The 14,765-nt window shown below is 44.7% G+C and overlaps 1 protein-coding gene across 1 annotated transcript in view; it reads right to left on the bottom strand.

The window, feature by feature from the left end:
* Nucleotides 1-14,765, bottom strand: part of LOC144694763 (broad substrate specificity ATP-binding cassette transporter ABCG2-like) — a 165,145-nt gene that overhangs the window by 118,927 nt on the left and 31,453 nt on the right. The window contains exon 4 of the mRNA XM_078565338.1: nt 5,272-5,429. Coding sequence (XP_078421464.1) covers nt 5,272-5,429 — 158 coding nt within the window. The remainder of the gene's footprint in view (nt 1-5,271; nt 5,430-14,765) is intronic.

Here is a 14,765-nt window from a genome sequence, read left to right as displayed (position 1 = left end):
TACATCCCAATCCTGTGCATAATCCTGACAGTATGCTCTTATCATAGTTTTTAAAGTTTGATGCCATCTTTCCAAAGCTCCTTGTGACTCCGGATGATAACCTGTTGACTTAAACTGTTTCATCCCTAAACTGTTCATTACTTCCTTAAACAGCTGTGAAATGAAATTTGACCCCTGATCTGATTGTATTTCTTTAGGTAAACCATATCTTGTAAAAAATGTAATTAACTCCTCCACAATCTTCTTAGTTGTAATATTTCTTAAAGATATCGCTTCAGGAAACCTGGTAGACATCCATTATTGTCAATAAATACTGATTTCTACTTTTAGTCTTAGGGAGGGGTCCTACACAATCAATCATGACCCTGGTAAAATGTTCTTCAAATGCTGGTATTGGGATTAAAGGTGCCGGCTTAATCACTGCTTGTGGTTTTCCTGTTATTTGACATGTATAACAGGTTCTACAGAATTTGACTACATTCCTATGCAATCCTGGCCAAAAAAAAAACCTCTGTATCTTTTCCTGTGTTTTCCTAATTCCTAAATGCCCCCCCTCCCCCCCCACCCCCACTAGAATTTCATGAGCAATCCTCAGAATCTCCTTTCTATACCCAAATGGGATAACAATCTGATGCACCTCCCTTCAGCTTTCATTTGCTGAGACATGATCCGACTGCCACTTTCTCATCAAAATATCCCCTCAAAGATAATAGCATACTGGAATACATTTTGCTTTGGTTTCTGAATAAGGTTTCTGATATAACTGTTTTAATTGCAAATCATTTTTCTGTAATCCCACTAACCTCTTTGAGTTAAACATTTCAGTTGAATTATCCTGCATTCCTTCCTCTTGAACAATGCTATCAAATACAATACCAGCTAATTGGATTTTGACACCTTCTTCTTGCCTTTGAACTGCCTGTTTCTCTTGTTTCTCTTGTTCTTCCCTATGAGCCTTAGATCTTGTTATAACACAATCAGGAAACAATCCAGGATGTTCCTTCTGTAACAGCGCAGTTGAAAACACTTCTACAGGCTGCTCAACTATCATAGGCATCATCCACGTTTGCGATCCAGCTATATCATTACCCAGAATAAATTGAAACCGTGCAATGGGCAATTTTTCCACCATTCCAACTATAACTTCACCTGTCTTCCATTTAAATTTACCTTCCACAATGGAATAGATTTAGCATCTCCATGAACCCCACTTATTATTATCTTCTCCTGCAATACTCCCTTTGAACAACACATATCACTAACCCACAACATTAAGGGTTGACTAGTCCCTGTGTCCCTTAAAATTGTAACATCTTTACCTACTCCACCTATACACATGGAAAGACTTTCTCTTCACATACAAAGTCTTTATAAATATTTCTGCAACCTGCTCCTCTGAATTCTCTTGAGTAAACTGTGAACACATTCCCACTTCTTTACCTTTCACTGATTCTCCCTGTTTCACGTGTATATAAACCACTTGTTTCTCCTGTGCCTGAACCTCAGAACACACAGTACTTTTGCTCCAGAGCTTTTCTGTACTCCAACAATTCCAACAGATTTTTCCTGCAATTTCCAACACACTGACTTTATATGTCCCACCTTATTACAATGAAAACACCTCAATTTTCGATTGCCACTTCTACCTTCAGCACCTTCCTTTTTATTCTGAGAAAAACCTTCCTGGGAACTTCTAGCTACTCCTTCTCTTCCCTGACTACCTACCTTCCTTTCACCTTCCCACTTATTATCCTTTTCCAATTTGAAAGGGTAATGAAACAAAGGTTTAGCTCTATGAACTAGCTCATAATCATCAGCTATCTCTGCTGCTTATCTTACAGAATCAACCCTCTGTTCCTCCACGTGAGTTCTCAATACTGAAGGGATTGAATCTTTAAATTATTCCAAAAGAATTACTTCCCTAAGAGCTTCATAAATTGTCTCTATTTTTAAACGCCCATATCCACCGGTTAAAATTACTTTGTTTTACTCTTTACTCTGACACTAGGCAAAGCATTCTTCACCTTACGAATTCAAAATGAGGCTCCTTTCACTTTGGTTCCTTGCAGACACAATGGTAGGCTTAGAGGCTTTGATCTTACATTCCCTCTGCCTTGCACACACAGAACTGCTGAAGTTATACCTATTACAGCTCATTGAATGTAAATTCTCATTGTACCGCAGCCTCTTTGAACTCCACCTCTTCTAACAATAAAACGCCTTTCATAGTACCAATTTTATTAGTAATATAAACATATTACTTGGTCTCTATCACCAGCCTCTTTGAACTCCACCTCTTCTAACAATAAAACCCCTTTCATAGTACCAATTTTATTAGTAATATAAACATATTGCTTGGTCTCTGCTAGCTAGGTGCCAGATTTCACTGCACTTCTTGAATGCTGTATTCAAAAAATGCAAACACAATCTACCTCTCTTACATCTCAAAATTAGTACACATCAAAGCACCCAGACTAGCTGGCTTTAATCCAATTAAGACACACCCACAGAATAAACCTCTATTTTAAAAGAAAAATATTTTCCATTAATATTATATGCATTAATAGCTTCATGACAATTTCCCATCCCTAATTCCTCTTGAGAAGGTGGTGGTGAGCCACCTTCTTAAATAATTACAGTCCATTTGGTATAGGTACACTCACAGTGCTGTTGGGACAGGCGTTCCAGGATTTTGACCCAGGGACAGTGAAGGAACAGCGATATAGTTCCAAGTCAGGATGGTGTGTGGATTGGAGTGGAATTTGCAGGTGGTGATGTTCCCATGCAACTGCTGCCCTTGTCCTTTTTAGGTGGTAGAGATCACTGGTTTGGAAGGAGCTGTTGAAAGAAGTGTGATGTGTTGCTGCAGTGTATCTTGTAGATGGTACACACTGTGCATTGGTGATGGAGGGAGTGATGTTGAAGGTGGTGGATGTGGTGCCGAGGAAGTGCGCTGCTATGTCCTGGATGGTGCTGAGCTTCCTGAGTGTTGTTGCAGCTGCATTCATCTAGGCAAGTGGAGAGTATTCCATCACACTCCTGACTTGTGCCTTGTAGATGGTGGACAGGCTTTGAAGAGTGAGGAGGTGAGTTATTTGCCACAGAGCTCCCAGCCTCTGATCTGCTCCTGTAGCAACAGTAATTATATGGCTGGTCTAGTTAAGTTTACGGTCAATGGTAGCCCCCAGGATGTTGATAGTGGGGGATTCAATGATGGTAGTGCCATTGAATATCAAGGAGAGATGGTTAGATTCTCCCTTGTTGGAGATGGTCATTGCCTGGCACTTGTGTGGCACAAATGTTACTTGCCACTTATCATCCCAAGCCTTGATGGTATCCAGGTCTTGCTGCATACGAACAAGGGCTGCTTCAGTGTTTGAGGATTCGCAAATGGTACTGACCATAGCGCATTCATCAGTGAACATCCTTACTTCTGACCTTATGATGGAGGAGAGGTCAGTGATTAAAACAGCTGAAGCTGGTTGGGCCTAGGACACTACCCTGAGGAACTCCTGCAGTGATGTCCTGGGGCTAAGGTGGTTGATCTTCAACAACTACAACCACCTATCTTTGTGCTAGGTGTGACTCCAACGAGTGGAGAGTTTTCCCCCTGATTCCCATTGACTTCAGTTTTGCTAGGGCTCCTTGATGCCACACTCGGTCAAATGCTGCCTTGATGTCAAGTGCAGTCACTCCCACCTCATCTCTGGAGTTCAGCTCTTTTGTCCTTGTTTGGACCACCAAGAACCACCAAATACTCACCAACTAATCACTTACCTGTTTTCCTGTGATATCACATTTTGATTTTTATCTCTGCTCTGACTCTCAGCTCCCGCTTTTTCAAAAATTTTACCAATTTATGTCTGACCCATGCCACTCTCCCCATTTCCAACAAGCTTGGGTTCACTGCGAACTGCCCAAAAATCAGGGCAGTTGAATTTCACACCCTTAGATTTTCAACACACTAATCAGAGCATCACTTACCAAAAAAGTTGCCTAAAATCATCCCTCACATCCAACCTTGCTAGTGTGCCAGTTCAGAGGCACTCTAGTCCCTCCAGACAGACACTACACCCTACCGAGGTACATCTTGAGATTGGGAAAGATAATATTTAAATGCAAGTTCTTTCTATCTTACTAAAATATGTGCCAAGAAGATTCCAGTTGATACTTCTTCTGCTGTATTTGCGTAGAACTACCCGAGAAGCAGAAGCTCTCAGTGCCAGAGACAGAGGGTCAATTCACCATGCTATCAATTCTCTTCCACCTTTCTACCGCTGAAACACTCACACTTCTCTTTCTCAGCTCCATGCTTAAATACTCCAATGCTCTCCATGTTGCCTCCTTTCCTGCACCCTCCATAAACTTCAACTTGTCCAAAACTCTGCTGAATGTATCCTGTTTCACACTAAGTCCCACTTGCCCATTACCCTATTTACTGATCTACTTCAGCTCCTGATCCCTCAATGATTGGAATTTAAAATCTTGTCCTCATTGTTAAATCTCCCCGTGGCCTCACTCCACCCTATCTGTGTAATATCCTCCAGCCCTATGACCTTCCTACCCAAAGTCCAGTCCTTTGGTCTTTTGTGCAGTATTATCCCATCCTTCATGGCAGAGCCTTTGGTTGCCTGGGTCCCACTCTGGAATTCCATCATTAATCTTTCTCTCCATCTCTTTCTCTTCCTTTAAAAATCTCCTCAAAACTCATTTCTATAGCCAAATCTTTGGTTACCTTTCCAAACGTCTCCCTTCTAACATGTTGCCAGTTTTCTTTAAGCCTACTTGTGACATTCATTAATTAAAGGCATTTCATAATTGTAAATTATTCTGGGATGGTATGAACTCAGCCTTAACATAGTGTTTGCAATTATGCATTTTTCACCATGATGGCAGAAATTGTAGATGCTAGGGGAGACCACCTTAGGGTGACATCAGCTCAATTATTTTCAGGTTCAACTGGTACCTGGAAAGAAGCAGTTTCAGCACCACGCAGTAAAGATAACATTATCATCTCAAATAAGCCCAGGGAGGTGTCTCAATTGATAGAAACACTATTCACATAACTGGGAGCAGGAGTTAGCATGCCAAGTTTGCAGTGCTCTCAACTTTCGAACAGTGCTCAGTATCCTCCAACACGCAACTTTCCTATCAAATTAAACACTTCAACAGAAGCAGAGCATTGCAGTTTGGGGCAATAATTTCTGGTGCTTTAAAAGTCTCATTTATTGATGGAATGAGTGTTTTATAGTGTCATAATAAAATTTGTACCTTTTCAATAGTGTCAGCACAGATTTTGCAGTGTTGGAATCCAAACCTGTTGTGGGTTCATCCAGAAACAAAACCGAAGGATCTGTTATGAGCTCCATACCAATATGCGTTCTCTTCCTTTCCCCACCAGACACACCTCGAATCAATTCTGTACCAACCTAAAAACACCAGGCTGCTTAAACATACTTCCATTTAACAGATGTCATTATCTTAAGCTTTTATTAATTTTTTATTAGTTTATTCACCCATAAATAGCTCTAGCAGAAATCACAATTTAAATTGGTTTTGGTTTCTGAGCTTTGTGAATTTGGTGAGTTCGATCTTTTGTAGGGCAAAGTGACCTCCAGTCCTGATTTCCACTATGTGTTCCCATCATGTGAAAAAGTGCTAATTTGCAAGATAAAGGCCAACAGTATTGGAGATCTGTTAGATTAATGGGACTGCCTTGTTTTTCATATTAAAATGTTTTGACAATGACACTTACCTTCTGGAGACGAGAGGAGCATGTTCTGGGGCTGTGAATAAAGAAAGGCTGAGGTCCGGGGCCTTTCGCTTACCTTCTGGGGGGGCGAGAGGAATTGGACTTGCATGGGGGCACCCTTCCTGAGCTGCTCAGTGGATTTTTAAAAAATGTGAGTGACATCACAGGAAAGTCACGAGTTGATTGGTTCTTGAGCAGCTGCTGTTAGGGACTGTGTTTCAACCCCAGTAATTTTGAAAAACATAAATTTCTAAACTAGCACAGGGGAAGCAAGAATTTATAAGCACAGGAGAGGGGGCTAATTTGTGAGTAAGGTTGAAGAATTTCTAATTTCTACTAATCTCCAGTTTATAGTCAATAGTACAAGAGTAAGGCTAAAGTCAGTTAAAGCAAGTAAAGGTAACTAAAGTTAAAGTAAATAAAGTGATTTAAAAGTTTAAGGTTAAGGCATGCCAGGACAGCTCAGCCAAGTGGAATGCCTGTCCTGTGGCATATGGGGAGTTGTGGACACTTCTCATAACCTAGACGAGCACAGAAGTGTCACCGGCGGCACAAACTTGAGCGTCGCGTTTCAGAGCTTGAACAGTAGCTGGAGTCACTGAGGTGCATCGGTGAGGCAGAGAACTATGTGGATAGCATGTTCAGAGAGGTGGTCACACCGCAAGTTAGGGGCAGGCAGGCAGACAGGGAATGGGTGACCACCAGGCAGTCCAAGAGAAACAGTCAGGTAGTGCAGAAGTCCCCAGAGGTCCCGCTCACCAACCGGTTTTCCATTCTGGATATCGGTGAGGGCGATGGATCCTTGGAGGAGTGCAGCCAGATCCGAGCCCGTGGCACCACAGGTAACCCAGCTGTGCAGGAGGGGAGGGAGAAGAGTGGAAGGGCAGTTCTGATAGGGGATTCTTTAGTTAGGGGAACAGACAGACATTTCTGCGGCTGTCAACATGATTCCAGGTTGGTTTGTTGCCTCCCTGCTGCTAGACTCAAGGATGTCACAGAACGGCTACAGGACATTCTTGTGGGTGAACAGCCAGAGGTCCTGGTCCACATTGGTACTAACGACATGGGTAGAAAGGGGGATATGGTCCCGCAACCGGAATTTAGGGAGCTAGATAGAAAATTAGCAAGCAGGACCTCTAAAGTAGTAATCTCTGGATTACTCCTAGTGCTAGATGCAAGTGAGTACAGAAATAGGAAGATAAGACAGATGAATGCATGGCTGGAAAGAAGGTGCAGGAGGGAGGGCTTTATATCGCTGGGACACTGGGACTAGCTCTGGGGAGATGGCACCTGTACAAGGTGGACAGGTTGCATCTGAACAGAGCCATGACTGAGTTCCTTGCATGGTGTTTTACTAGTGCTGTTGGGGAGGGTTCAAATTAACTCAGCAGGGGTGTGGGAACCAGGAGAGAATATTAGAAAATAATACCAGGTGCAAAACATGCCAGGAGAGGCAGATAGCACTAAAATAGAGAATAACAAGTTAATAGATGGAGTCAGAGTAAGGGAGCAAGTAATGATGTCTAAATCAGGGATATACTGCATGTATGTGAATGCACGAAGGATTGTTAATAAAATTGGGGAGTTACAGGCACAGATTGTCTAGTGGGATTATGATGTTGTGGCGATTACGGAGACCTGGCTTAATGAAGGGCAGATCTGGGTGTTAAATATTCCTGGTTACAAGGTGTTCAGAAAAGATAGGAAAGGGGAAAAAAGAGGAGGGGTGGCGTTTTTGGTTAAGGAGAGTATTGCAGTACTGGAGAAAGGGAATGTGTCAGAGGATTCACAGAGAGAATCAACTTAGCTAGAGCCAAGGAATAAGAAGGGTGCAATTACATTGCTCAGTGTAATGTATAGGCCACCAGCTAGTGGGAAGGACATAGAGGAACAAATCTGCAAGAAAATTACAGAGAGGTGTAAATGTCATAGAGTAGTTATAATGGGGGACTTTAATTACCCGTATTTAGACTGGGATAGTGGTATTGAGGTATTGATAGGGGCATTGAGGGACAAGCGTTCCTAATTGTGTTCAGGAGAATTTCCTACAGCAGTATGTGTCCTGACCAAAAAGAAAGGGGGCACTGCTAGACCTGGTTCTTGGGAATGAAGTTGACCAAGTAGATCAAGTGACAGTGGGGGAACATTTAGGGGACAGTGACCATTGTATCATAAGGTTTAGGATGATGGTGGAAAATGGAAAACGACACTGGTCAATCCAAAGTAACAATAATCAATGGCCTAAGAACAGAGCTGGGCCAGATGGACTGGAATCAAAGGTTGGTGGGAAAAACAGTGGCTGAACAATGGGCTGCCTTCAAAGAGGAGATGGTTTGGGCACAGTTAAAGTCTGTTCCCTCAAAAGGGAAAGGTAGGACAAACAAATCCAGAGCCCCCTGGATGACAAAGGAGATAGAAATTAAGTTAAGGAAGAAAAAGTGTGCTTACGACAGTTGTCAGGTAGCAAACACAATTTAGAACCAAGCTGAATGCAGAAGGTTCAGAAGGGATGTGAAAAAGCAAATATGAGAAGCAAAGAGGGATTATGAAAAAAAGCTGGCAGCTAACATAAAAGGAAATCTCCAAGTATTCTATAAGCACATCAATAGTAAAAGGGTGGTAAAAGGAGGAATAGGGCCAATTAGGGAACAAAAAGGGGATTTACACATAGAGGCAAGAGGCATGGCTGAGGTGTTAAATGAATACTTTACATCTATCTTTACTTATGAGGCAGATGCTGCCCAGGTCATGGTGACAGAGGAGGAAACTCAGCCACTAGAAGGGTTTAAAATTGATAAGGAGGAGGTATTGGATAAGCTGTCGGTACTTAAAGTTGATAAGGTACCGGGAGAGAAGCATCTGAGAATATTAAAGGAAGTGAGAGTGGAAATTGCAGAGGCACTGGCAATAATCTTTCAATGTTCTGTGGAGGTGCCGGAGGACTGGAGAATTGCAAACATTATGGCTTGTTCAAAAAAAGTTGTAAAGATCTGTCCTGCAATTACAGACCAGTCAGTTTAACTTCGGTGGTGGGGTAGCTTCTGGAAACAATTATTCGGGATAGAATTTATAGTCAAATGGAAAAATGTGGATTGATTCGAAAGAGTCAGCATGGATTTGTTAAAGGAAAATCGTGTCTAACTAACTTGCTGGAGTTTTTTGAATGGGTAACAGAGATGGTTAATGAGGGCAAGGCCGTTGATGTGGTATATGGACTTCCAAAAGGCGTTTGATACAGTGTCACACAACAGACTTGTGAGGAAAGTTATAGGTCATGGAATAAAAGAGACAGTAACAACTTGGATACAAAATTGGCTGACAGATATGAAACAGAGAGTAATGGTTAATGGGTATTTTTCAGGCTGGAAGAAGGTTTGTCATGGAGTTCCCCAGGGGTTGGTATTGGCTAAGAGGGGACATGACAGAAATTTTCAAAATCATGAAGGATTTGGACAGAGCAGATAGGAAGAAACTGTTCCCGCTCATAAATGGATCGAGAACCAGAGGGCACAGTTTTACAGTGTTCTGCAAAAGAAGCAAATGCAAGGTGAGAAAAAACTTTTTCACACAGCTAGGAGTTAGGGTTCAGAAGTGTGGTGGAGGCAGGTTCAATTGAGGCATTCAAGATGGCATTGGCTGATTATTTAAGTAGAAACAATGTGCAGGGTTAGGGGGAAAAGGAAGGAGATTGGCACTAAGTTAAAATGCTCAGAGAGCCGCTGCAGACATGATGGGCTGAATGGCCTCCTTCTACACCATAACAATTCTGTGATTCTGTGATTACCAAAGGTTTCTGCATTAGGTTTCTTTCTTCAGTAATAGCCAGTTGTAAATCAATGACATTAAAAGAAATTCAGCTTTACCATTACCATGTGATACTATAAAGAAAATTGATATGAGTCCACACTGTTTAACAGGCAGTGCTGCATCTTATTTTCTGTGAAACGGAGGTATGTGTGGTAGCATGGTTATATCAGTTCCTTTTGCTGTGACAGACCATCATCTTCATCTACATCCACTGTAAGGGTTTAATGAGGGTTTGGTTAGAGGTGTTGGAGGAATGTGTGTATGATTCTTCATTGCTTTGGTTTGGGAGTCGAAAGCCTATTTTCAACAAAGCCCAAAGGCCATGGAGATGGCTCACTGGAGAGGTTAACACAAGAACACTAGAACTAGGAGCACGAATAGGCCATTCGAATCCTCAAGCCTGCTCCACCATTCAAGAAGATCATGGCAGATCTGACTGAGGTCTCAACTCCACTTTCCTGTCTGCTCCCATAACCCTTGGTTCCCTTGTCAATCAAAACTCTATCTCGCTCAGTCTTGAATATATTCAAAGACCCAGCCTCTACTTCTCTCTTGGGAAGAGAATTCCACAGACTAATGTCCCTCTGAGAGAAAAGAAAATCTCCTCACTTCCATCCTAAATGGGATACCCCTAATTTTTAAACTGTGTCCCCTAGTTCTAGACTCCCACACAAGAGGAAACCTTCTCTCAGCATCCACCCTGTCAAGCCTCTTCAGAATCTTATGTGTTTCAATAAGATTACCTCCCATTTTTCTAAATTCCAATGGGTACATGCCCAACTTGCTCAACCTTTCCTCATAAAACAAACTCTTCAACCCAGGAATCAGTCAAGTGAACCTTCTCTGAACAGCTTCTAATGCAATGATATAATTTCTTGAGTAAGGAGACCAAAATTATACACAATAAACCAGATGCGGTCTCGCTAAGGCTATGTACAGCTGTAGCAACACTAAGTACTCAAGCATAGTAAGGACTCAATTCTCCTTGCAATAAATGCCAACATTCCATCTGCCTTCTAAATCACTTGCTTGTATGTTAAGGATAGCATTAGATTAAAAGAAGCTTACAATATTGCTAAGTTGTATGCCTGAGGACTGAACGAGTTTTAATTATCAGGGTGACCAAAAAATTGATAAAGAGGGAGAATGAAAGTAAGCTAACCAGAAACATAAAAAAACTTGTAAGCGCTTTTACAAGTATGTACAAAGGAAGAGAGTAGTAGAAGTAAAGAGGCTGAGATGAGAGGAATTATAATGGGGAATAAATAAATGCAGAGATTTGCAGCAGGATCAGAAATCAAATGGGGGTCATGACTCTGCACTTTGTGGGAAACGGTCAACAGGCAGTGATTTTCCATGAATTGATCAATTAGTGGCCAGAAGGCACGCTTGGCTCCAACTGAGGATGGTAGGTGGGCTCTCAAACTGGAGAACCAATAAGTGGCCCTCCAGTTCAGAAGGAGCAGCAGCCTGTAGTTCAGGTGAGGGAGGGAGAGAGAGAGAGAGAGAGAGAGTGCCTTCATCTTGAGGTGCCTTCTGCAACTTTTAAAAGTTTCAGATTAAAGAATGGCCTCAGCAGCCAGGCCACCAATGTGGAGGGAAAACCACTGTACAGGGCGGAATTTTCAAACCATAATCCCTGCTGAAATAGCGGGATCTGTCGCAGGTCGGGAACCCAATTGGTGCTGGATTAGGCTTTGCCATGGCTGTTTAACTCAGCCACGGCATTGGCATCCCACTTCCATATTGCCTAACCAATTAGAGAGAGCAGGTGAGTTGATGTGCTGAACCTGTCAATGGCGGCTGAGTATTTAAAGGAACCCCGGTAGGCATTCACAAAGGAGTGGGATTTCAGAGGGTTGTGAATCTTTGGAATTCTCTACCCCCATAGGGGGTGTGAATGCTCAGTCATTGAGCACAATTTTACGATGGTGGGATTTTACGGTCCCAATGAAGTCAATGGACTTTTGAATGGCTCACTGCATTTAACCCCCCTGCAGGATGGGTAGCAATGTCACCAATCTGGCTTGGGAGGCGGTGGCAGCAGTGGTCAGTGCCAATGCCTTTCAGAAGAGGACAGCCACCCAGTGCCGCAAAAGGATGAATGATGTCCTCCATTCCGCCAGGGTAAGTCACTCTTTTCATCACTTCCAACTCACACATTCACAAACCCATCACACATCCACAGGGTCCTCACTCACTGCCAGTGCAAGGGACATCACCATTCACTCTTTCACACACACCATCATGGTCCTTATCCCGACCATGGGACCACGCACCACCCACACAGGCCAAGCATATTTATCATCTGGCCGGCAGGCGTCTTGATACACTCTCCCCATCTCTGTCCATGCAGGACAAACTGGCACACAACAGGGGGAAAAGGTCACAGACAGGTGGAGGGATGCGGAATTCAAAGTTCTGACAGAATTTGGAAACAGAGCCATCTAGCTGGCCAGTGATGACCGGGACCGGTCCTGTGCTGACAGTGAGGTCGGCACTGCTCTGCCAAGTGAGGATCCAGCAGTGCAGCATCCACCAGATAACCATGCCATGAGTGATGTGTCCTCTTTCACAGGCCACTGCAATGCACTAATTATCTCCCCTTGCTTTCACAGGCACATCTGGAAAGCAGCAGACAGAGTCCACAACCCAGAGCATCCAAGAAGCTCCGAAGAAACCTCTGAAGAGGAATCTGAAGGCACCCTCCCTGAGGTGAAGTCCTGTCACAGCACTCACCGACACCCTCCACCAGCACAAAGACACACATCTCGGTGGGGCCTATCTTTGGAGTAGCCTTGGGACCACAACTTGGTGAGCACATTGCACTTTCTGATCCACAGCAGGCGGAGGCAGGGACTTCCCAGGTCCCCGGCACTCGGAGTACTGCTGGAGGCCAGAACATTGCTGAGTCCGAGTTAGATGATGAGCCTCTGGACTCGGTCATGGCACAGTTGCTGGAGCTGCAAAGGCAAGCTCGGGAACATCAGGAAGGGATGGCCGCTGCACTCCTCAGATTACAAGGCATGATGGAGGAGTCCATCCGTTTTCGGGCTGAGGTGATAGCGCCGGCATTGCAACGCACCGAGGTCAACAGTGGCAGGATGGCGGCCGCCATGGAGACCTTGGTCCAGGACGTTAACTCCTGCACTGCTGTGTGGGCTTAACTCCATCACTGATGTCAGAGTTGGCCTCCAACATGCGAGAGGGGAGCTGGGCAGCTCGATTTCACTCCAGCTACCCCTTCCGCTCACGGAGTCAGCCAGGGGCCCTCAGGCACCCATTGGGAGGAGGGTTAGCAGGTGCACGCTCCGGGGCCATCCACCCAGTTGACTCTGGGAGTGAGCGGCCCAACTGACTCCCCTCTTACTGTGATCTCCATAGATCCAGCTTCACAGGCCGAGGAGGGTGCCACTGCCACACAGCAGGACCCCGAAAGCAGGCCGGGGCCCTCCAAATCTCAGTTCTTCAGAGGACACCCACCAAAGTCATCACAGACAGGGCATCACAGTCAGCAGGCTGCCTCCACCTCCGCTGTGGATGTCCGGGGAGCACCAAGACATAACAGCAGGGTTAAGACAGTTAAGGAGAATTAGTTGCACAGCCTGAGCATGGGTGTTGATCACTTGTACATAATGTTCACTATTGTCAATAAACTCCCAAAAATGTCTCCCTGCCTATGGCTCCTTGTTCTGATGAGCAGTGTTCTTGTCACTCAGATCTTTCTGCACAAGATAAAAGGCTCAGTCCAGGGTTTCTTCCCTGTGCTCTGTGCGGCCTTCAGACCACAGTGATGGTCAAGCCTCACACTCCCTGGAAACATTACTGATGCCAGCACCTCGGCAGTGCTGGTCATTGCTGCCAGAATGTAGTGGGCAGGCGCCACAGAGTTCTCTCATACTCTCTGTATGCTCTCAGCACCTTTAAGGTGGGGCTGGCCCCCATCACACCAGCATCTGTGACCAGTGATGCTGTGCACCAGCTCCTGAAGGGCTGAGGTGCTGAAGGCGGACACAGCATCAGATGCGTCTAAAGTTTCATGGCTGCGTCTCTGAGATGGCCCTATGTCTCTGAGATGGAGCGCTTGGTGGCCCTTTGGTGCCTCCGTGATGCTTGCATGGGCAGGCAGGCTAGGAGCCTGACCCCAATCATATCACTGTGGCTGCGCCTGATCTGTCTTAGTTGCAGAGGCATGGTCAGTTTATACAGGTATCCCTAATGCATGGCCATTTCCCTCGCTGACCCTACCCCCACCTCAATTGCCTGTGCATGGAATGCAGGCCAGGGCAGCACTTGAGCCCCTCCCCCCAGCAGTCACCTCCGAGGCTGGCCAGCACTTGCCCCCAGACAACCTCCACCCCTCAGCAGACACCAGCGGGGCCAGACATCATTTTCCCCCGCCCCCCCGGCGCCCTTGAGGCCTGTAAACAACAGGCAAGCTGGAAAACGCTGCTGCTCACCCACCTCAGTTCTCCCAAAGTGAAGGCAGCCAAGTGCACGTCGCCTGTGTGCTGTTGTGAAACACGTTGGCGTGCTTTCCCACTGACTTGGACGGATGATACGGTGGGGTTCCAAGAGCCTGCCGGGATGGCTTTTTAATTATATGCTATATTGCCCCCACCTATCGCTGGCCTCTATCCAGCTTCACCTGCTCCCCCCTCCTTAAACAGTATAAATGTCATCACATTTCCACTTCTCTTCAACTCTGAAGAAGCGTCATATGGACTCGAAACGTTAACTCTGTATCTCTCTCCACAGATACTGTCAGACCTGCTGATTTTTCCAGCATTTTCTGTTTTTGTTTCAGATTTCCAGCATCTGCAGTATTTTGCTTTTATATTATATGGATGCAACTATGCCTGGACCTGAGTTAACCCAATACCCCAATATGGAAACATGATTCAACAGTTTGGGATAGCAGCTGTTTTGTGTTTTGAACTGTATAAAGTCTGACTGAGGACAACCATTTTGTGCAGAACCCCAGGGAGAACTCAGACAGACGAGAGAATTCTTGTCCAAGCGAGGGCAAAGAAGAAGTTATTCAGAAATCACCTGCTGTTCTGTCGAAAGTGTTCAGGCAATCTGCAAGTCCCTTGACTGCATAACTAGTGAGGATCAAGAAACCTTCTCTCTCTCCCAAAAATCTGCTGACCTGGTGAGCCCACCTACAAAATCTATTCCACTACAGAATCTATCTCAGTTGATG

This window comes from Cetorhinus maximus, chromosome 20 (genome assembly GCF_964194155.1).
Source record: "Cetorhinus maximus chromosome 20, sCetMax3.hap1.1, whole genome shotgun sequence".
Taxonomy (NCBI): domain Eukaryota; kingdom Metazoa; phylum Chordata; class Chondrichthyes; order Lamniformes; family Cetorhinidae; genus Cetorhinus; species Cetorhinus maximus.
Note: the sequence above shows the minus strand (reverse complement) of the source record. Positions and strands in the feature narration are given on the sequence as shown.